Genomic DNA, 24,218 nt, shown 5'->3' on the forward strand with positions numbered 1-24,218 from the left:
CTGAGCATTATTTTGTGTTCCTCTGAGTTAACCTTTATCAAACTGTAAGGACTGTTTTTTTTTTTTATGGCTACATATAGTAGCCCACTGGAGCAAACCATCACAGGTGATATCCAGACTAATTCCAAACAGCGTATTTTGAGAGCAAAGACTTGTGAAGATTGAGCTACAATAAAAGAAGTATCTTAGAGGAGTTGAGGCGGCCATCTTGGTGAGGGACTGTTTCACTTCAAGTGTTCACCTTCAGTAAGCTGCAGTAGTGGGAACCCTAATCTGCTTATGCGCTAATAGTGGAGTAGTGGAGTGCATTCAGCTCAGAAAAAAAATCTTACGTTTAGGATTTAATTAGAAAGTTTACTTTGTAAAAGTTTAAAGAATTGCCTTGATAGTTTGATTGTTGTGTTACCATGGCTACAATATGGCGTCATCAGCAGGCATTCTGACATACAATAAATCAATCAATCAATCAATCTTTATTTCAGACACAAAAGAGGTCCATAGTAAAACAAAAAGAAAAAAAAAAACAAAAAGAAACATGACAGTCACTGAGCCACAAATAAATGATGACGCCAATGTTTCCACAATCTTGAGAAAAAACTCGCTGTACAGATTTATACAGATACAGATTTAAAAAAAATAAAAAACAAATTTTTTTGAAAAAGAAAAAAAAAAATCCAAGGGCACTAGGGGCATCAAGGATAAAAGGGGCAGGGGCTCAAGCCTCCCCCCGCCCCCCTCCTCTGCACGTGCCTGGAAACGCAGATAAGTCGCCTTCAGGAACATCACTTCAGATCTGGAGGCGTGCCAGCCCCCGCCCCGCTGAGAAATCAGCATCGCAAGCGCACGAAGTTGACAAGTGCGCCTCCTCCTCCCTCTTCCAAAACGTTGTTTGACAAGCCCATCTTTATAGGCTTCGCCGGAGGCAGTTTCTTTAAAAAAAAAAAAAAAAAAAAAGGAAAAGAAAGAAAAGGCAAGCGCAACGCAGCAGATTATACATTCTGCTCACAGTGCGGGTGAAACAACCTGCAGAGCCGCAGAGGGAGTCAGTGGGCTCCTCAGTTCAGGAGAGAAGCGGCGCTGGCTAAGCATCACTCTAAGCTGTCTGGATAGTTTTGGAGGATTTTTTTTTTTTTTTTAATTTTTCATACTGACTGTTGGTTTTTACGCATCAGATGCACCTGTGGATGCACCTTTCCTTCTGGATTCACAAAGGATTCCCTGCAACTCGCAGCTGATATTCTTCCACTCCACCAGCCTGCAGTTTTGTGTTTGTTTTTTTTAAAATTTTCCTTCATAAGAGGAGAAGCGCACGATGCTGCTGGGAGTCCTCTTCCTGGCGGTCCCTCTGCTGAGCGTCGCCGGCGGCGGCGCGTCCTACGTGCCCTGCGAGCCGTGCGACCCGAAGGCCCTGTCCATGTGCCCGCCGGTGCCCGTGGGCTGCCAGCTGGTCAAGGAGCCCGGCTGCGGCTGCTGCCTGACGTGCGCCCTGGAGGAGGGCCAGGCGTGCGGCGTGTACACGGGGCCGTGCGCGCGCGGGCTCCGCTGCCTGCCGAAGAGCGGAGAGGAGAAGCCGCTGCACGCGCTCCTGCACGGTCGCGGCGTGTGCGCCAACGAGAAGCTGCACAAGCTGCAGCATCCACCCAAAGGTACGCGACATCGAGTCACGTTTTGCGGTATAACATAAAAAAAAAATAAATAAATAAATAGAGGAATGACTGCAGAGAAATTAAATTAACAACACGATGGCACGACGGCTGACATCTGTCATATTACCCAGAAGTCTCTATTCATGCGACCTCATGAACTCTTTCAACAATCTGGCAAAGAGTGCAGATCGTCATCTTGGTCTGACAGAGTTTATAGGGCTCTGAGCCGTACAACAGAAGGTTTACATGACAGTGGCCCTCGCCCTGGGCAACATGGACGCCTTAAAACAAGGGAGCAGATTACAGGTGGCGGCTCTTTCTCAATGGCAGAGTCATTGTGTCTGCAGGGGAGTGATGGGTGCAGCATTTCATGCTGTAAAGTCATACTTTACTCGGCTCCCTTCTTTTCAGCTCTGTCCTCTCTTTCATCTACCTTTTCCTCACCCACCACCTGTGCCTTTCCTCACATCTGACCCCAACTTTTTTGTTCTCTCGCCATCAGAGCATCGGCTCCTCTTTCGCCTGTCTGGCAACGGTCCCTCTTCATTCTCTTTCCCCCCTCCTCTTATTATCTTTCCATTCCCACGTCAACCTTCTCTGTTCTGGCTGATGGTTTTTGTTCCTGCACATTTTATTCTGGTTCTACACTGTAAAAAAAACTAATTAAAATTTTTAAAAAATACATTATAGCCAATAAAATCACCTCAGTTTTAATGAAGGGTATTATTTTGCAAATCCAACATTTAATCCCTATTAACTTCAAACAAGATTAACTCATTTATTTTTGTAACACTGAAACGTTTGTTCAATTTAAATTCATTGAGAAACCGTAGTTGCATCTAAAACCTTTGTACGGGTTTCATTATTAATTCATATGTCAAGTTATTAAAGGTTTAGAAATGCTAACAGCTGGTTTGGAGCAAGAATTTCTATTATGTACGACATTAATTAGCTGAGAGACGAAGCTATTGTTAAATTGACATTGCTAGCAAGCTGAGCCACTTAGCCCTGAGGCAATCACCAATAAATGGCACATATTTGCTGCTGTTGTCAGTAAAAATATTAATTTTCCACCTTTTATAAAGCACATAGGCTATATAACATTTTTATTGAACTTTACCTAGTTTTGCGACAGGGCTAATGCTATTGTCAAACTCGCCAGCAGGCTAAACCTCGTTAGCTCCGGGGTAAGTCTTTAAACGGCACATTTTAACTTTAGTTGTCAGGTCAGAATAGATTTTTAAAAGTTTGCATTAAGCTTGAACCAGTTTAGCAACAATGCTACGATCTAAAGTCAAACTTGGTAACAAGCGAAGCCTATTAACTCTGAGGCAGCCGTTGTAAGTTTATTCATAAAACAGGCTGCATAAACAAAGACAATATTTCATGACATTCTGTTCATTGTTGATTAAACCAACATCTTCAGTTTCCTGCTACTCTAAATATTTATCAAGGATTTACTATCAAAATAAATCCAGCTTGATTGCAAGTTAAACATTAGCATTAAAACCATTGTTAAACTAGCTTAAGCTATCAACTTTTGTTTTCAGATTTTCATTCTTAATATACCTGAAAAAACATTTTGGCCTTAATGTTCTTTCCTGGACATGTTCAACATTTTGACTATAAACCAGCATCTTCAATTATAAGGATGCTTGCGAAGAATTAGCTACCAACATGTCGCATAAAATCTGAAATGTAATATTCTTGATTGGATTTAAAAACGAAAAAAAAAAAAACATTCATATTAAACAACCTCCAAAAGTAATTTTCATAGTGCACAGCGGGAACATAAATAGTCTGATAAACTTCATTAAACGTCTGTGTGATAGAATTTAGGGTACAGTAACAAGAGTTTTTAGAGAAAAATAAAATATGAGAAGAAATCACTACAATGTTTTCATATAAATGTCAGATTAAAAATTAATTCCATCCCTAAACAAAAGTAACAGGTTGACCTTTTTGTGTTTTTCTTTGAACCATTTTACCAACTTTTCTTTCCTCTTTGCTGCCTTTCCCACACAATCCTTCTTCCCTTCCTCTCACCGCTCTTTTGTTCCGCTCTTCCTCTGTCATCCCACTCTTCTCCGTCCCTCCGCCCCTCTTCATATCAGGCTGTGCAGTGATTCAGCAGAACGCAGCCTGAGCGTGGGTTTACATATCCGCCATCTGTCTGTCTGCCTGTAAGCCAGCTTTCCATTAGCTGCTGCAGTGCAGGACTGTTGCTAAAAAAAACAAAAAACTGAACCGGACCCAAATGAAGACTGAGGAATACTTCTTCAAACTAAAGGCACTTGAGGAGAAATAGAAACTGAGAGCATATGCGTGTACCAGAGTGCATGTTTGAAATTCAGATCAGACACCAGCTGTTCTTTATTGCTTCAAACGTGAATATTTAGTTGCGTCTTTTAGTTGGATGGGTTCCTTCCTATTTTCCAGATGTTAAACAAAAAACCTGAGCCAAAAATGGCCAGAAAAAAAGGAGGTTTTACAGCAAAAAGAGAGGGAAGAATGACAGATCAGCCCGCACAGGTCAGATTAAAGCAGCGTGAGGGTTAGCAAGTGAAGACTTGATTGGAAATTGCTGATGACCTGCCTCAGCAATTTCCCAAGTGAAGAAAAAATGGGAATCATCACAGCAACGGGATGAATGACATCATCGGCCGTTGTCATTGGTGGAGGGGGCTTGGTAGGTTTTAAGAGGCACGTATTCAAGGAGGCCGTGGCCTTGTTTCATCACTCTGTTGACTTAGTAGATTAGCGATAACGTCAGAGGTTGCCACATTGAAACGGAAGCGAGAGCGTGACGCAGCAGTGGAAGTGGGCCAGCCAGAGCTTAGGTCACCGTTCCCAGATAATGCTGATGTCCAGGGCTGCAAATCAAGTGATGTGTCAGTTTTTAAAAAGTCTCCGGGACGGAAAGCCACATCCACTCCGTCTGTGGTCAGCAAAGAAGCCGCGGTCGCCTGAATAGAGGGTGGGGACAATAAGGGAATGGGGCGAGTGCTGAGGTCTGTGTTCGACACCCCAACATTTTGCAAGAAGGATGAAAGAGGCAACGTATGCAAAGGTTTCTATGGGGGTTGTGGGACCCAAAAATGGGTTGTGGTTGCTTCTGGTGGTTTGCCACATGACAGGGGTAATCGTATGTTTGCACAGGCCTGGGTGCCAGTCTGAGACTAAATGTCTAATTTAGGTCACTTGCTATAAAAGTTTTAAAAGCCCTGGTCTACATATACTCCAGACTGGCAGCCTGACTTGCCATAAATGTAGCCTCTGTCCTCTCTTATGTCAACACATTCAATCTGAAGCTAGCTTGTAGCCACTAACTGTGCTAAATAAGCATTTAGTTGCTGCAGTGAAATCATCACCTTGTGTTGTGACGTTTCGAGATGGGTACACTCCTGACTCGTGGTCGCATGCATGACGTTTTGCTTTTTAATTTTAGTCTTTCTGAAGAGGTGCAGCTCCAGATAGCAGGGCTCTTGATTTTCATCCGTCTTCAGGTCGTCTTATGACCTAAAGAATGCTCTGAAGCCCTGGCTAATGACTAATATTACACCTCTGGGGGACAATTGGTGATGGGTCTTTTAATCTTCGTGAAGTCCCATGACAAAATACCTGCCATTTTTGGAGAAAACGCGTTTCTTTGTCGATACCAGTAATTCTAAGTAAATGAACCGTCAGCAAGACTGAAGCGAAGCTTTTAGCTAATATTATATTTCGTATTGTGTTCACAAAACTACAACAGCAGGAATTTTTAAGCAACTTCTGTTTCAGTGTCAGACTGTGACATATTTTAAAAGTGACAATGGATTTCATTGTAAGCTTAGCTTCTAAGTTGATGAATGACTCCCCGTCTCTTGTGTGTCTTTCTTTCCAAACACAATATCACCGTGATGTGATACAGACCCAGTAGAAACCAAGGTGCCCCTATATGGAGATCACATCAGCAGTCGGAAGATTCACGCCATGAGGCTAGCCAAGGACCGTAAGAAGTATTTAGCCAGGCCTGGATCAAGCAACAACCGAGAGCTCCCGCCGTCCGGCCTGGACAAGGCGGAGCCGGAATCTGTAAGTGGTGTGACATTGCAAAATATTATCTGTAGTTGCAAACTTGAACTCAGGGTTAAAACAAACAAGGGTAGCATAATTAGTAGTGCACATTGGCCTTAGCAGCCCACTTTCAATGAAAGGCCAGGTTCAAATTGAGTTGCAAAAGTCAGATTTTGAGGAATTTAAATGCAGTGTTTGGTTTTAACCTAAAACAAAACGTTCTTTGTGTGCAGGGGCCTTGCAAAAGAGAACTTGGTAATCTCATTCATGGCCCTTCTCGGGTCCTGAGCGTTTCTTTGTACGTACCCAACTGTGACAAGAAGGGATTCTTCAAGCGCAAGCAGGTTTGGATGCATCTCTTAATGCTCCCAATGTCATTCAGTGACACAAAAGTGTGCAACCAACCCAGTCGGACCTCCTTTTTTGTCTTGCAGTGCAAGCCGTCTCGCGGCCGGAAACGGGGTGTCTGCTGGTGCGTGGACCGCTTTGGCAAAAAAATCCCAGGTAGCAACTCTGCCCACGGAGAACTGCAGTGCAAGGATCTCGACAGTATCAACAACAGCAACGAATGAGAGCAAACCGCCTCCAGAGCCCAGCTTCTTCTTAAACCCTGCCAAACAAGCTAGCACACTTTATGACTGACAATCAGGAGAATATGGCACAAACACTTTTACTTTTTGTTGATTGTGATGGACTGCATTGTCTGTTGTAGAGAGGAGGCAAACTTTATATCTTATATCAAAGAGAAATATATAGAGAGAGTTTTTCTTTCATTTATAAAGTCTGTTGCAGTTTTTTTTTTTTTGTTTTTTTATTATGAAAAAGGTGACAACACATATCCTAAATGTGGCTAACTATCAATATTTTTCAGTTGATTTTCCTGATATTGTTGAGAAGGGAGCGTGGCCACCGAAAGTAGGAGACATCTGCTAAAATTGAATGAGTTTTGTTATGATTGGCAGCTTGTCCAGGCGCAATATGATGGATATTTGGGAGTCACACAATCCAGTTTTAAACGAGGGCAGAAAAACATTCAAACATAAAACACGCATACTTCTGTTTATATATATATATATATATATATATATGGCTTCTCTGGAGTGGTTCAAGCTGTGGTTAGATATTAGTTTCCCTAAAAAGATACCAAACTTATCACTTAAACTCTTCTTGATATTAACCATTATAGGAACACTGCTTCTGAACATACCCATAATTTGTTAGCTAAGATGTTTTTTTATATATATTTAATTCAAGGCATGCATCAATGAAAGAATTTGCATACCAAGGCAAAATGTAGTTTGCATTAGCCCATTGTCTGGATACATTTATTTGACTAATTTTACTTGTAATGTTGTGATTCTAATATTAGTCAGTTCAGTCTTTTAGTACGACTCGGTGGTACAAACCCAAGGACACCGCTACAACCGTTCGTTTTACGACTGGAGTGGTGAGCTGCACAGATCGACGCGCTCACATGATATCAGGGAGGCCAGGACTGAGCTTGAAAAGAAGAAAAACAACGGCAGTCGTACCGCATGAATCACTACTTTCACTAATAACTCTTAGATAAGAACTCACCAAAAAATAAAGAAGAGCAAATAGTCATAAGAGATGACACTTGCTGGTGACGGGAAGCTGAAGAAGTCCTGTAGGGCTTGTTTTGAAGCTGCGAATTGGGAAGCCATGTGCTCACCTCATCAATACCATGATTGAGTTGCTACGTCACTGACTATATAAACTGTCTCCCTCAGGGAGTTGATTTTATATTTGTAATTTTGAACATTAATGTCCAACTATATATGATGCAAACAGCTTTTTTCTGGAGCTATTATGTTGCATTCGTGCAAAGTGAGTTAAAAGGCTTTGATTGTTACACAATAGGTCACTAGTTTGATTCCCAGGTTATCATAATATATATATTTTTTAGCAATCTTGGTAAAATGTAGCTGGTTAAAGCAATATTTAGACTACCACTGAACCTTCACTAATCCCAATTTCTCCTAAATTTGAGCTGATGGATCATTTCTAACACACTCTGGGACCTTCTGCTCTTTAGGCGGTCACTAGGTGTTCTGTGCCACAATCAGGGAAAAGGTTTTTTTTTTTTTTTTTTGGAAATAAGCAAAACAGACAAAACCTCAGTCAAAAAAAAAAAAAAAAGCTCACTGTACTGTTAAACTTGTAATTCTTTCTATTTCGAGTTCTCAGAGCTGCATTCGCCGTTTCTAAATGTATGTACAGAATTGTTTGCATGACCCACGAGTGTGTTTGTGTGTACTTCTCAACGTTAGGAACACAAAAAAAAAAAAAAAGCACACTCGCTCAGAGTGCATTTCCCATTAGAGCTCGCACACAAATTGTATGCAAAGGCCCCGTCCATGTGGAGGGCCCTCACTGCCACCCCACATGCAAATCCGCAGGCGACTCGCTCCCAGGGTTCACCGGGTCCTTCATCCCACAGAGAGCAAGGTCGCAGAGTTTTTACGTAAATGAAGTGCCTTCTGCCCCAGACTGCTTTGAATCTGGATTTGCATGCGGCGCCATTGTGTGGTTGAATGAGGGCGGCCTGAGCAAAATTTAGAAGAAAAAAAAGAAAATAATAATTAAAAAAAAGGAAATCACTTTAATGCGTGGATGTGATTTGCTGACAAATTTTATGATCTTCCGGTGGAGTGCTGCTAAACATGTAATGACAAAGGACAGGATTGTGTTCTGTGGGTCCAGTTTTATTCAAGATCTTTCTTTTGTTGTTCAAATTGCAATGTTTAATGTAGTTTCAGCTGTGTAGAAAACTGACAGTGGCACATCAGCCTATTTTTTTCCTGAGCAAACGCTTCTCTTTTGCCGTTGATTCATTTAAACGCAAAATGGTGACTTTATGAATACCACAGAAACTAAAAATTAATGTGAATTTTCTGATGGAATATTTAACACACCTATAATTGATGTACTCGTTTTTTTTTTCCTTTTTTTTTAAATTTAAATCACTATTTAATAAACTACTTTTACTCACACACAAAAAAAACAACGCCTCGTTGCTCCTTCTGTGGGGAAACTGGATTTAGTTGGCAAAATGTCAAGTCAGGTGTTTCGTGTTTTGTGACAACAAAAATGTAATTTTCCATGCGGGTGGTGTCCAGTTTCCGCTGAAAAAGCCAAAAAGAACAAACAAAAACAAAAGAAAAGTGGTGACTTTTTCTGGGTGTTACAGGATCACCCCTAAGGGGGTAGTGCAGAATTTCAAACAACTTCAAGCCAGAAACTTAAGCACTTTCTTTCACCCTTCGAACTTCAACAGCAGAGAATTACAGATTCAACAGGTTTCTACTTTATTTTGCATTAGCACTTTACTACTTACTGTGCAGCACAAATGAGGCATACCCAAAAAAAAACCTAGTCTGCAAGCGAGAGCACAGAAAGACACCTAAAAACATTCACCGCACTGAATGCTTCTCCATTCTTTCAAACAGTACAAAACCCTGACAACGAAGCACTCCGAGCGTTGTTACAGTTAGTAAAGCATAATCACTGACTCTAAAACACACACAAAGAAAGAACGTGACAAATTTACTGTAGTCTGCAGCAACAAGTTGGCGACTATCATCCAAACCTTTTTGTAGGAAGTTAAGATTTGAGATGCAACTTGCCAATCAACAGGCTGCAGACACACACACACACACATATAGCTTATAGCTTACTCGGGTTGTTCCCAAGCACTTTACAGTTTAGTTTGTTTTTGAACTCGTGGCCACGTTAAATCTGGGTGGCGTCGGGCAGCTCCAGCTCGCTCAGGTACTGGCTGCAGTTGGGGTCGCCCCTCACAGCCGGAGCTGACAGGATGCGCTGGCCGGTGTGGGGGTCCACGCACCAGCACTCGCCCCGCTGACCGTGGAGCGACATCTTGCACTGGAAACAGAATTATTTATTCAGTTGTTTTTTGCCTTTCTCTATTATTATTAGTCATTTAATGAACCTGTTAAAAGCCATGCCGACACCATGTTCTCACAAATCCATTGACGTACATGAAAAATTGTTTTTGAGGTGACAGTTAGGAGGTTAAATAAATGGGGGGAAAATACAATGTATATCTAAAAAGTTTCTGAATATCCTAATATTATTTGAAAATCTCATCGGAAACCATTTTAGCATTACCAAGCGAATTAAAATACTAAAAAGTTGTTTTATGTCCCCAATTGAATGCAAGAGGTGACGCATATAGATTTATGAAATTAAACGATGCACATTTTTAATTACATTATTGAAATAAATTATTTTAAGTCATCATCCAATTCAGTAAAAATACAGAACATGGATTTAGTTACATCGTGTAATTTTAAACTACTGGACGGCCCGCAGCAGGAAAAAGAAATATGAAATACTCTCTAAAAATAATATGAATTTAAATGAGAAAATTACACATTTCAATTCTTATCATGAGTTACTAAATGTCCACTGTTATACAAAATTCACTTTTTTTTCCTAGAAAGAGTCCAAGAGTCCAAGTAAATCTGCAAACAGCCTGTTTCAAAAACCTCTAAAAATTGTTGCGTCACAATTTTGTTACCTAGCAACCCCAAGGCCACCCCATCACCTGGCAACCCAAGTGACGGGTTGCCCACTTCATTAAGTTTATTCTGCTGGATTCACCGCTACATAATGGCTGCTGGAACAGAAAAACATCCTGCTGTCCATCGATTTCCCCCCCCCCAGTCACACAGAACAGAACAGTGTTGCCTCATCTTATTATTGCTTAAAATATTCTTGCAACATTGCCAAAGAAAGTTGTAGTTTGCACAAATCAGTTTCGGAAGGGTTCCAACAAAACACGGCAAGATTTACCAAAATACTTTGACTGAAGAAAGGTTGCGTCCCTAATGTTCGTCACAAATGTCCAGATAATGTAGCTTAAGTGCATTAAGTACTTGTGTGTTTTGTATTGTTTTACAGAATCGTCACTGCATGATCTGTTCCAGAGGTCTGATCCATACCATCAGCTAATTTGCGCATATGCTAACAGAAATGCATCCATGGAGGGTATTCTTGTTGCTTTTCTTTTGTTCAACCTTTCTTGGCTTGTTTAAGGAAACATAATAGTGGACCTCCAGTTTTCTTTTTACTATAAAATACATACACAATATTTAATCATATTTATTATTTTTATTTATTATCTTTTTTTATTTCTGTTGTTTTTTTTTTGTTGTTTTTTTTTTTATCGGGAATCCCGTCCGCATAGGTTTTTTTTTTGTTTTTGTTTATTGTTAGCCCCTCTTATATGTGCAACCCAAAACATTAGTCACCTGTTTTGGGTTATACTGCCCCCTCTTGTCACAGTTGGGGATGTGCAGTGCATAGAGGTCCTCCAGAGGGCCTCGGTTATCTCTGAAAGGCATCTTGGATATCCTCTCCAGGACCTGGTCGAGCTCCTGCTGACACTGAGTCTTAGGGATAAACAAGAACAGAACAAAACAAGAGTTTCAAGCCCAAACCAGCTTTCTGCGTCGGGGGGGAGGGTTATGAAAGGTGTGCCTACAGAATGAAATGTTCAGAACAAAATGTTCAGTCAGCCCTAACCTCTGTGGTATATTCTGGTTTACTTTTAAATAATAATAATAATAATAATAATAATAACTTTAAAAAAAAAAAATTTAAATAGAAAACCTCATTAAAATAAATCCATCCACATTCAAAACAAAGCTTATTCCAGGACACATCAACACCAGCTCAGGTTTGCCAAGCAGTCTGAACACGTTTGACTATAAAATCCCATATTAAACACACATCCACACGATATTGCTAAATGGTTTCCTGGTTTGTGCAAATTAGCCTCAGTTCTTGCCAGAAATCGTATAAAATCTTGCCAAAGACCTCTGCTTTACCTCCCGCTCCCCTGCCAAAGACTTGTTCTGTTCGAGATTTACCCTCTGAATTACTTTGTGATGGTTGAAAAATGTAACATAGCTGGATGGAAGATTTAAAGAGTTGATTCCAGAGCAGGTAGGCTGCGTTTATAATCAGTAAATGGCTGCGTTTAAATTAAAAGGAAGTCGTTTGTATGAAAGGCTGGCGAATTAGCACAAATGCAATATGAGTCCTAAAAGTTAAAGCATATATTTAAAAAAATCCTTTTTACATGGATCAGTGAAAAACAAGTTTTTTTTCCCCCACAATCTTCTGTTTTGTAATATTTTCCAGTTCATTGCTTCTAAAGCCAGATGAATCATGTGTTGCTGCATCCGCAGCTTCCTCATTCGACCACCAGGTGGCGTAGCCTGTTCCCTTGAACTTCAAACTCGTGAACTGCGCTTCCAGCTGTATATTTGGAAACCTCGAGGGCGTATGCTGTCTTTTTGTATCGGCTTTATTGAACACTAGTGACGGTTTTCTAGGCGTAGGCATATTTCTAACTTTGAACGTTTTCTCAGTCTCAAGCACACCCGTAAAAGAATCGGTGATCGGCTCGTCGTCTGTGCCCGAGACCGCATCTCGTTTGTAAATGTGTGCTCTTATGAAGAATTTTGCTCAAGGGGTTGAATCATTTTGACATTGGAGTATTAAAAGTGAGATTTATTGTTAAATTGTGACAAAATCCTAATGTTAGTTTTATTTAACTATCCACAAATACACCACCGTTTAAGGGAAAATTAACACATTTCCTACGAACAAGAAGTGTTATTGAAAGAAAAACATATAAATAAACAGATACTAATTTGTTAACTTTATGCGCCAAGTTTGTTTACAGTGAGTACTCTTATATAATCCTATATTTTTGCCAGTAAGCCTAGATTTTTGTCAGGCTTCAACGGTTTTGGGTGCAAATGTACACACACATGAAAAATGATGTCAAAATGATCTATCATTTCAAGTTACTTAAATAATTTTGATCAAACGATTACTAGTACTTAAGTAAAAGGAAATGTTCAAGAGCAGAAACACTTGGAAACAATCGTTTTTATATATATATATATATATATATATATATATATATATATATATATATATATATATATATATATTGCAGACAGAGAGGTAAACGTAGCTCATCCCAGAGTCATCCTCCTCAGCAGACACTCACCTGTTTCGGACGAGTAGGTCTCACCTCTTCCACCTTGTTGGTCTTCATTTTTGTCTTCATCTCCTGCCTGTGCTGGCGTACGGCGCTCTCTTTGGGTCCGAGCCAGGCGGCGTCTTTACTGGGCTTTCGGACGGTCGGGATCTCGCTCGCGTCCAGGTCGGGCTGCAGCTCCGAAGCCTCACCTTTGATCCGACACATCAGAACATGAGCACATTTTGAATCTGAGGTTTATGCTTTTTTTTTTTTTTCCATCTTTACTACAACTTTCAACATTTGCATACATTGTAAGAAGAGATGCATAACCCTTTCTTCTCACTGTGTGACATTAAATCAGATGCAAATGTCCTTTTTACTGAAAGGTTGAACTTTCATCAATTTCAGAAGTTTACTGCCTGCAATCCATCCTCAGCTGTTGCTGGCGATGCATCTGTTCAGTTGCTAAGCTACAGACACCCCCAATGCCTTTGTGGCAATATCTGATGATTCTAATTATGCCTCACTCTCTGCTACACTTCCAGCGTTTCAACAGTTTCTCAGCTCAGAGAAAACAAGACGTTGTATTTGCTTTATGCAAATGTCTTGCATATCTCCAAAGCAAGAACTCCTCTGGGAAAATCAGATCACAATCTTGTTTTTTTGTTTTTCTGCTCTGAATATAAACCCCGGGTTTAGAGGCAACCTGTAACAAAGAAACATGAGAAAGTGTTGACGGTAAGCTGAAAAGATGTGGGATTTTCTGTGCCGGAAACTGAATTGATTGGCTGACTGACTGAACCCCGAAGAGCGGAAATAAGGACGACTGTAGATATCAACTTCTGCAGTACTAGAAGACAAATTCCACTGTTTTATTGATAAATATGAAGGTATATTTGGAGAGAAAATAAGTGTTGGCGTTGGAATATTCAGAAATTCAGTGCAGTAGCATCCTTCGTTAGCACTAGTTTTCTTAGTGTTGGCATGATCACGTAAGCATTAGGGGGCTTCATCAGCTCTACTAACTAAATTCTGCTCTCTTTTCTAATTACATTAAAAGAATGTTTTACAGAAAACGCAGGTAGTGGCGTGGAACGGTATGGCACCTGCCAATGAGGATGTACTTACTTTTAGAGATCAAACCAGTGACAATTTTAGTTTGAAATGCAGAACTAAAAATAAGCTCTTACAATGAAAATATGCCTATGCATGCAAAGAAGAGTAAATAATCATAAATTGATTTTAATTGAGTAAGCCATCTCCCCTTTCATAGTAATCAGCGGTGGATGTTAGTGTTAGCATGCTAATGTTGGCGTTAGCCAATCTTTCACTAATCTCTTGTGATTCTGTAGAACTGTATCTGTTCCAAGCTTCTCCAGATGTGTTTTTTTTTTTTTTTTTTTTTTTGTCTTTTCCGGCAGAAGTTGCAAACTAAGTTAAAGGTCGTCAGGTCAGATCCAGTTTGTTGTTTCTGACAACCAGGCAGACTGTGGCGTTCAGAGAAAAAGGAGTGGTAGAGGAGTGGCTCCGTAAACCAGCTGATTCCATCAAGAAAGAAAAAAATCCCAGTTGACATGAATTCTTCACATAACCCATTTCAGCTCACTTTAGCTGCGAGGAATAATATTTCAAAAAGCAAATAAATGTGCCAGGACACCACTTTGTTTTTGCTGAATCTTTGCAGGAGAGCATGCGTTTTCGCCTACGCAGGGTTTTCCTGGGCACACAAACGAAAGGCGGGAGGAAAGCCGGGACAGTAGAGAAGGTCAAACGCCGGGCCATGAGGTGGATCGTTCAAAGCTATGTACGTCAGGTTCTAACATGCAGACTAGAGGAAAGTGAATGAAAACAAGTGTGTGTTTGAGCAGAAACGGTAGACTGAGGAGCCAATCTCCGAGCCCTGCAAGAGGTAAATGTGATGTCCGGTTTGGGATTAGGATTACAAAGCGTCTAAGTGGTAATGGGAAAAAGAAAATTCCAAACTAAGCAATAACAAGGTGCTGGCGCCTTCCACCATCAAATTGATCGGGAGTTGCTGGACTTGAGTTCTCTCCACTGTGCTCCATCCGGGATTTTTTGAAGACATCTTGCAAAACGAAGAAAAGCGGGGTCAAAGGTCAATTGAAACCGAGTGTGTCTTGACTTGCACATGTGCCTAGATCCACGTTTCGAGCAGATAAACACAAAGCACGCTCAAGCTGGGGCGCCTTTTGTTTTGCTAGCTTATGTAATCCTCAGAGTCACAAAGTGCACGACCTTTGACCCGTCTTTTCTGAGGAAACCCGAGACGTTCAGTCAAGTGCGCACTTCCCAGACAGGAACGCTTGGTGCCGAACAGCAACTAGCGATCATCCTGGGTGATTCTACGCAAACGACACACAAACACAGAGGGTCAGGACCCCACTTTCAGGGGGCGTAAGGCCTCTGCAGAACAAGCTGCTTCACAGCAGTGGGCTGAGGATCAGCAGAGTCAACATAGCAGCAGGCCTACTGTCCAGTCTACTGCTTGACTTAATCCTCACACAAAGGCCCGGAGAGACTTCCTTTCTGTATCTGATCCATGTCGAATTCCCAGGTGGCACGTAGGCCAGAGGTGACACTGTCTGACTGTCCAGATTCTGGTCAACTTAGCAAATGGCAGACTTTCTTTTTTCTCTAGACAATGTGAACGTTGGTATTCAGTTTCTAAGTCTTTGCGTCTGCCCATGACAACATAGAAATGGCTTGCAGAACATTTTGCTTTAGGATGGTCTGTTAGAGTCGAGAATTCATGGCTCCATCAGTTAGATTTCCAGGTCCTTCGCCTTCTTTTTGAAAGCAGAGGGACTGGCTTCAGAACTCTCCCATTTCTTCACCCCAAGTCTTTTTCTTGAATCATGAACATTGACCTTGGCTGACTTAGGCAAGTGAGGTTTGCAGTGCTCTGGATGTCATTCTGGATTCTTTCGTGATCTCCGGGATGGGCTATTGATGAGTTCTTATAGTGATTTTAGTGGGCCAGCTTTGGGAGGGTCCACCACTGCTCCATGTATTTTGCATTTGTGGATAATGGCTCTCTATTATCAACACTGGAGAACTGCAAAACCTGCAGAAATGTCTTTCTAACGGTTTCCAGATAGATGTCAACTGCTTTGATTCGCACACGTTACTGAATTTCTTTACATTAAGTCATGGGGTTTTGCTTTTTGAGATCTTTCAGGCAACTTCATGTTGTCAAACAGGTCCAGTGCAAGCGACAACTTCACTCTTCAGCTCTGGCAGCAATAAGACCTTGATGTGGATTTTCCCTAATAAATGAAATTGTAATTTCATTTATAGTCACTATTGTATATACTGTATAGATCATCTACTCCTGTTTGTGAAAAATACTTAAATGTACATTTGTAATACTGTATATATGTATATATATTTTCTTTCTCTTGTAAGCACTTCTGAATGGATGCAAACTCCCTTTTGTTGCTTTGTACTTGTGACATGTGCAATGACAATAAAGTTGAATTCTATTCTATTCTAATTCTATAATTATTATTTTTTGTTTAATTGGGTTATCTTTGTCTAACACTAGAATTTGCTCTTGGATCTGAAATATTTAGGTGTCGCAAATAAGTAGCTTACTAGTCTTAGCGTTGCTAATGCTAATTTGCTAAAATAAGTAAAAAATACATCTATAAGAAAGCAAATAACTAGCATTCTCAATAAAATCTGCCTAAAAACCTTTGTATACCTGCATACTTCATTTTTAAAAATGTCACAATTTCTCCAGCTTATGAGCACGCGATGAGAATAAAACCCGAATCCAAATTCTTTGTTGTTCACAGTTTTCCTAGATCACAAATTGTCTTTTATAGAACCTGCAGTGGCTGTACAAGAAAGGTCCAAGGCAGTCCAACCACCATAAAAATATTGAAAATATTCCCCTTTTGTGGTTCCACCAATAAAATGAAGGTTGAATTTATTTGAAAACGAATCATCCTGCTTAGGTTCGATCCGTCTGACTGTTTTTACATTTTCAACTAAAAAGGAACAAATGCAGCTCTACCGCGACAAAAATATTGGAATATTCTATAAGATTTGATCTCTTTTCCTTTGCAGTTGAGAGTTAAAAGTGGATGGTAGGTCATGCTTTGGCGTGTTTGAGCTTGCTGCAAATCCTATGCTAAATTATGTCCTATACAATTGCCCCAGAGTTCATCTAGCGGTGCCTGCAGAGCTAGCTCAGCCCAGTCTTGGAAGCAGCTACATAGATGCGTGCCAAAGCCTGCTTTTAGACGACGTTTGTGGGCCAAAAAGCCTTGGAGGTAAACATATTAGGACTCTGCTGGGCTTCTGTCTCTTGAAATAACTGCCAATAGGCCTTGTAAAACGTTTGAAACCACAACAAATCAAGGCAGCCGTGCCTTGCAATGACACGTGACCCGTTTAACGCCTCAGAGGTGCTTAAAAACAGGAGTTAGATGATTTTCTAACGTTTGCTGGTTTCCATCCATCCACCAACTGACTTGGCCAGAGTGTCAAGTAGTCGTTTTGGCATTGTACCTTTCCGTTTTCTATGGATGTGATTTTATACTTTCGTAAACTACTTATATGCATAGAAAAGCTGATTGCGCTGTATGTGATTAAATGCAGACTTTTAACTCTATAATTACTGAAATGGTTCACGAATAAATGTCAAATATTGCTTACGTTAGATTTGAAGCCAAAGCTCGTTTTAGACACAGAGGGGAAATATTTTTGTTGTGTGTTAAAGCAGAACCCTAAAGAGAACATGGAGCTAAGTCATAACTATTCATACACGTTGATTAAAATACTATATGGCATTTCTACAACATGAAGAAACAAACAGGCGACACTGAACAAATGAAATTGGTCCAAAATACACAGCAGGTGTGTAAAAATAATAAGAAATGTCTCCAAAATGAAAAATGACACAAAACCAACAGGTGAAACTGATATTTAAATAATAATTTTGTTTTCAACATAATGAAATATTATGTTTTAAAACAAACAAAATAGGGAAAAAGTTATCTTTTTAATGAAAAAACTAATAGATTTGTATTTTTCTTTAAAAACAAAATAATTACGTATTTAAAGAGGTCCTCTTTCTAAGTAGCATAACTCAGCAAAGGGTTGACTAATTTATTTATTTAATTTTGTTGTCTAACTCTAAGCTGGTTGTATAGCAAAATGAAAAAAAACATCAAAAATGCTTCTTTTTACTACAATAATTCACAGTAATTCTGCCTTAAAAAAAATAATCCTCCAGCTGCAGCTGATCCAGAACGCTGCTGCTGGAGTTCTGACTAAAAACAGGAATCATGAGGTCCAGTTCTAAAATCCTTCACTGAGAGAATAGACTTTAAAATACTGTTGGCAGTTTAGAAATCCCTGAATTAAAGATTAAAGTTCTGCTGTTGTTATATCCGCCTCCCGAACCTTTCAGGTCTTCTGGCTCTGGTCTGTATTCAGAGCCAGAACCAAACATGGAGAAGCAGCGTTCGGCTTCGATGCGCCACAAATCTGGAACAAACTTCCAGGAAACTGAAAAACAGCTGAAACACTGAGTCCCTTTAAATTAAGACTAAAACCCCAGCTGTTTAGAGATGCTTTTGAACCATAATAAATGAAATATTGACCAACATATTTGATGTGCATGATTTTGGTTATGTTTGTTCAATTGTTGACTGTACGATGTTTCTTTAAAACTCTGTAATTTTGTGGTTTTGTTACGTTACCTCGCTGCCTTACTGCCGAAATATGCTATTCAAATCAACTTGATTGATTGAAATGTTTGCTCATGTAGGTCATATCAGCTCACCTAGCAACTTGTTGCAACCAAGTCAATATCAACAACTAAAACATTATCATTAGCATTTTTGAATCTATTCTAACATTTTCGAAGTTGTCACCCGACCCTTCATGTCAGACTCTGCTTATTCGGTTTTAAGGAACCATTAAGCAAAATGGACGGCGGGAAGTTATTTTGGTTCTCAATAGGACCGAGGAGATTCCTGGCAGGAGTCGACGCCTCGGGGTGGGAAGACGGAGCAAATAGCCGTATTTAGATGGGATTTTTGGGGATGGGTCAGGGGGGATTATCCTGCTGCTATTTCAGGGCCGCCAGATCTGTCTGGACACCCTGCAGGTACACAGGAATGCCACATCTCACTGAATGTGATACCAGTCGCTCCGGGCGCGGGTTGTTTTTAGCTCCCTTTTTGTTCCTCCAGTTTTCCTTCTCCATGACAACCCTCTCCATAACAGCAAAACACTGTGTTTTTCTTTCTCATTATCATCAACTCCAATGGACTCTAATAACAGCTGGGTGAAAATGAACTCTGACATCAGCAGTCAACATCAACTACACTTGAGTTTTGAGCCTTTTTTATGATTCATCTAATAAAGACCATGGAGTATTTCCGTCTTTTTAACTTGATGTAATCTCTTCTGAAGTCTTGGTAAAGGTCTAGTCAAAACAACGGTTGGATCTGATAAAGCTAACCCGACTCGGATGTGGATTTCCTTGGAAACCTAATATCAAACAATCTTTTGTATAAAGACAAAAAGCGGGTGTGAGACGTGTCTTTCTTTGTAAAGAAGGATGTTTGTTGTAACAAACAGACTTTTTTTTTTTATCGAAATGGCTTTAGTCATTTGTTGGTCCAAACTGAGGTATCAAAACCATAAAAGAAAACATCTATTTCCTCACCTTAAATATAAGATCTTCCATAAATCTGAGCAGTCATTTGTAAAGAGCCTAATCTATCCTGCAACTATATAAAAACGGCCTAGCATTTTTTTAATTTATTTTTTTGGCAAAACTGTGGGGAAATATTCAAAGAGGTACAGAAATATAAACCTCAGAAACTCTGGCCTTCAACTCTCACAATGACTGATGTGGCGAACATGAGCTTTTAAACTGTAATCTCTAATTGATCACAGATATGCATATGAATCAGTGGAACGTCGTAAAATGCCTTATCGAGTAACAGCTCAAAGCAAAGTCAATACTAAATCCACAAAAATCTGACAAGCGTGGTATCAAAACCCACCGCGTTGAGGCAAGTAGTGCGGTTCCTTTAAAGTGTCAGATGTGCTGCACAACAGGAGAAAAGATTAGACATTTTCCCTCTTGTCCAGTTGACTTTATTAAACTGATGGCACGTCACTACAGCAGCTCTTTAAGAGAACCTGGAAAATGTGTTACAACAACACTCATGTACCTTTAGGGATCAATAAGCTATTTTCAATTGAATCAACTGGAACTTTCGTTTTAAAGGTCGTCATCCTTTCCTAACGCGTATTACGCAATAGAGATTACTCACAGGGAATAACTTTGGATCAATACAAAACTAAGAAGAACGATGATCTACGGCTGCTAAAAGAAATAAGTCGATACAAAACCTATTATGTAAAAGGGATTAATGAAAAGATAAATTATTTAGTTGCTTCAGTTTGAAACACAAAGTTCTTTACTTCCTAGAACTCTAAATATAGTGCTCTGTATTTGCTTTCACTTGGTGAAAAAGTAGTTGCTCTCTTGTTTGGTTTAGTTTGTAGAAACCAAATAGAGCCTGTCTGACGACACAAAAGCAGGCTAAAATATCTCAGCAAAGCAGCAAACCCAAAGCAATTTCTAATAAAGTTTCATATGTATCAATCATGGTGAACGCTGCAATGCTCCGCTTGTGAAAGTAAACCTAATAGGCCTCACCTTGACTCTCTGGCAACAATTTTGAGTGCCACGCCACCAGACGGGACACGTTTGGGAAAGCAGCGCAGCCTCTGGACGACAATAAAATCAAAAATGAAAGGTCTGCAGTAGCCTTTTTAAAACAGGCTGTCCCTGCTGAAAAATCCCCCCGGTGTGGCTGGATAAAACATTTCTGCCAGGAAGCGATTCAGTAATGTTCCTCCAGAGACTCATTACTTATTATTGCAAAGGCTTGATGGCCGATCCTGCAAACGACAGAACCAGTTATTAAGTTTCAGGAGCTTCTCCCCCCCCCTTGATAAATACAACTGTCATTTGAAAACTTTGCATGTTTATTTTGCAGCATGGTAAGCGGACGCATGATATTTTTGCAGAAATTCCTCATGTTGCCTAAATATATGGATTAATCTATCACTTTGATCTTTTTTTTTTTATATTTTCTTTTGAGCATGATCAGTCCAGGATCAGGGAAATTCATAAATTCGTACACTGACTTCTTTCTTCAAGGAAATACTACACTGTACCACAGTGATCCAAACATCCGCTAACCACTTATTTGTTCCTGTTTGGGGATCATTAGAAGGGGAAGATGACTGATTATAGTTTTCTGTTGCTTTTATGGCATTCGCATCTGCAGTTAATCCTACAACTGAGAATATGAAGATTATTTTAAGTGCATTCTATGGGACAGTGCTGCATTTTTCCCTGCCCTAACGGCTTGATGATTTCTGTGTTTTGGTAGAGCGGCAGAGCGGCAGAAGCTAAAAACCGCCACACTGGCTGCTTAAGGCAGCTGGATTTTATTTTGTGGCATCAGACTAAATTAGCCTCATTCATTTGAATATTTTTAATCATATATTTTTTTTTCTTTCCTGCCTTATTTAGTGTTGGTCTAGAATAAACTGCGATGCACTGAAAATTCTCTTAGTTACATTACAAAATGTCTAAAACGTTTAAGCGGTGGGGATTGTATAGATTAATCGAACATTAGCAGAAGCTAATATTTATGGTCTTCCTTCTCTCAGCCAATCAGCAGCAAGAAAAATAAACGCCGCTCTCGGATTGGCTGCTTTGCAAACGCCGGCCAGCACCAAGTAGCATTGCAGCTAGCTGTCTGAGCTGCATTTTCTTCAAAATATTTTAGATATGCTGGACCAAAACAAAATCTGTGAATTAGCATATTTTTCTGCAACCAATTTGGGGTCAGATTCCACTGAAAAATCTGAGAATGATTCCTTATCAACATTTATTTATTTATTTTTTTAAATCCATAATCGCAGGCCAGGTTGTCGTTCACAACCAAACTGAAGGCTTCAAACTGTAGTTCCAAAAGTTTTTTTTATTTCGGTGCGTCAAAGTAAATGTTTTTCTATCACAAAAATTGTAGTGAATGACACTTTGGTGTTTTTGTATTGTGGTAGAAAACTGTGATTGTGTTCCCAGCTAGTTTTTTCAGGTTTAGACCAGCAGCTACAGATTAATGCAGTCACTGTCAACGGCTTCATCCCGCCAAAGCTTTAAGGTCCAGCTTTGCAAAAGCCTTGCAGCATTCCTGTTGCTGGCCCCTCCCTGTTCTCCCCTGTGGAAACATCAATATTTCAATGTTTTCTGTTTCGATCCAAGTACAACTTCAGAGAGTTTTTTTTTTTTTTTTGCTTTCTTCCTTTCTTTATTTCTTTAGCAGGCGACTTGTTCTCTGTTGTTGGGAGGGGAAAGGCTGGAGATCCAGCTGTTTTTGAAGAGCAGCTGAGATGAACTGGCTGAAGTGAACTCAACACATAATAGCATCTGGTACATGGTTCCACAAACAAAATGCATGAGAATAAATAGAAGTAGCTCTCCAAAACAGTTCTTAATTCATCATTTTAGTCATAAAACCGTGTTTTTATTTACAATGTTGCACATTTATGAGTTATTATGCACTAAGAGGAATAAGCATGGTCACTGTACCTTATTATTGGACGGTTTATGACAGTGCAATCTGTCTATAGGCTGCAGTCTAGACAGTGTCATTAAAAATTGATTGAGGTTTTCAGTGAACTGACTGACCGCTGCTGTGCTCCCGCTGCTCCGGGCTGTAAGTGACCGTCTCCGCGTCCACTTTGCGCCGACACTGGCCCTGGCCTTGCACCAGTTGCTCCAGGGGAAGCTCCGAGTCGGGCGTCGGGTAGCACCGCAGACCGGTGGAGCACCTCGGGGTGTAGACGCCGCACGCCTCGCCCTCCTGCCGGGCGCACACGGGGCAGCACCCGCACCCCGGCTCCCGCACCATCTCCGCGCACGGCTCGGCGAGCTGCGGGCAGAGCGCCTGGCGCTCCGCGGTGCAGCCCGGGCAGCGGAACACCATCTCGGACAGGGAGGCGCCGGCGAAGGGCGCGGAGAGGAGCAGCAGACTGCAGCCGGTGAACCACAGCATGGTTGGAGGCGTGCGGGCTTTGGTCCTGGTGTCGGGGCTGATCGGAGACAATCCCGACTGGCAAAAAAAAAAAAAAGAGGCGAGAAATGTGAATGCGAACAGGTGAAGCCGTGAATGGGAGGGCTGCTGGGTCCTACAAGTTCCCAGGTTTGGGATCTGCATCTGTTTGGGATGTTATTAGAGGGAACATGTCTCTTTATAGTTGGGATGATGGATAAAATGGTGTTGTGTTTTTAAAAAAATGTTGTTTAATATAGTTATTTAACAAAAGTACTCCCTCTAGAGCAAACTATTTGAACTTGAACTGCAGTGAGGGGGATTCATCTGATGCACCTACAGGAAATGGTGGCCAGTTTTACAGTTGAAGGAAACTGATGGATGATTCACAGATTTTTCAAGAGTGGCATACCTTAGTATTCATCTGCTCTGAGTCAACAGTTTAAGGTTCCAGTCGAAACATATACGGTCTGAAATCTTTACCTGCTCCTCAAGATCTTGACTTTGACTAGACCATTGCATCACACAACTTACACCACTCTAGCTTTCAGCTTTGGTGTTCCCATCATCAAGCCTTTAGCATCTCCAGCAATCTTCCCCTCAGCTTCGACAGCATGATGCTGCCACTTCCACGCAGCTTGGGGGGGAAACTGTAAATATGACTTTCTTTCAATTCTATTTGCCACAGATTCGTGGGTTAAATGATGCTACCTCTACCGTGTCGGTCTCATCTGGTCAACTGTTAGCTGTGTTCTCTACGTATGAACACACAGCACATTTCAGGTTTTTATTTGTAAAAAGTTGCACATTTTCTTTCAGTTCCTATTTTTGCACCATGAATAGCTGGACTAGAGTAAAAGTAGCAATAATTGTAAAAAAAAAAAAAAAAAGTATTATACATAACAGTAAGTATCTAGTGACATTTCATTTGGTGAAAGATATGAATTTTCGGACACTGTTGTAAATATCCTAGGATTTTCCTTCCTGCATATTTTAAACTAAAAAAAAAAAAGAGAGAGGTGCAAAGTTGCTCTGGGACAGCCTGAAACTTAAACCGTGCAGCTCGCACGGTGCGGCCTGTTTGTTTCAATCAGCACCGCCCGCCTGCGCCGGCGCTGAGAATGCATAAGCATACTAACAAACTAAACAAAAAGACTGGTGTCTGGAGCATTCCCTGCGTGGAAAGAACCCAAGGAGGCTCAAATGTCCATTCACATTCAATTAAAAGTTGCCAGCTTCCGCACACCTTTGTACAGTGATGCCACTGTGGACGTCCACAGTCACTTTTCCTATCGATCGGTGGGGCCAAGCCTCGAGGTGTCGTGCCTGGCCACAAAACAAGCCCGT

At 40.6% G+C, this 24,218-nt stretch overlaps 2 protein-coding genes across 3 annotated transcripts in view; one reads left to right on the forward strand and one right to left on the reverse strand.

Moving 5' to 3' along the window:
* Window positions 1-744: 744 nt before the first annotated feature.
* On the forward strand, window positions 745-8,279 carry igfbp5a (insulin-like growth factor binding protein 5a). The gene is made up of 4 exons (XM_028011512.1): window positions 745-1,646; window positions 5,557-5,720; window positions 5,936-6,046; window positions 6,137-8,279. Exons 1-4 carry the CDS (start codon window positions 1,313-1,315, stop codon window positions 6,272-6,274), a joined length of 747 nt encoding a protein of 248 aa, XP_027867313.1. The 5' UTR covers window positions 745-1,312; the 3' UTR covers window positions 6,275-8,279.
* Window positions 8,280-8,452: 173 nt separating this feature from the next.
* The window catches only part of igfbp2a (insulin-like growth factor binding protein 2a), a 37,378-nt gene continuing 21,612 nt past the window's right edge, over window positions 8,453-24,218 (reverse strand). Inside the window, exons 2-5 of one of the 2 annotated variants that reach the window (XM_028011509.1) lie at window positions 22,508-22,931; window positions 12,775-12,956; window positions 11,000-11,140; window positions 8,453-9,608 (exon numbers count right to left, since the gene is read on the reverse strand). In XM_028011509.1, the coding sequence (XP_027867310.1) occupies window positions 9,456-9,608; window positions 11,000-11,140; window positions 12,775-12,956; window positions 22,508-22,874 (843 nt within the window). In that variant the 5' untranslated portion in view covers window positions 22,875-22,931 and the 3' untranslated portion in view covers window positions 8,453-9,455. Of the gene's footprint in view, window positions 9,609-10,999; window positions 11,141-12,774; window positions 12,957-22,507; window positions 23,038-24,218 lie in introns of those variants that run through there. The other variant, XM_028011508.1, reaches the window with a different exon arrangement.

This window comes from Xiphophorus couchianus, chromosome 24 (genome assembly GCF_001444195.1).
Source record: "Xiphophorus couchianus chromosome 24, X_couchianus-1.0, whole genome shotgun sequence".
Lineage (NCBI taxonomy): Eukaryota > Metazoa > Chordata > Actinopteri > Cyprinodontiformes > Poeciliidae > Xiphophorus > Xiphophorus couchianus.

Coding starts and splice junctions, on each gene's coding strand:
- igfbp5a (XM_028011512.1), top strand. CDS start 1,313: ATGCTGCTGGGAGTCCTCTTCCTGGCGGTCCCTCTGCTGAGCGTCGCC. Junction 5,721..5,935: donor ACAAGGCGGAGCCGGAATCT/GTAAGTGGTGTG, acceptor CTTTGTGTGCAG/GGGCCTTGCAAAAGAGAACT. Junction 6,047..6,136: donor GATTCTTCAAGCGCAAGCAG/GTTTGGATGCAT, acceptor TTTGTCTTGCAG/TGCAAGCCGTCTCGCGGCCG.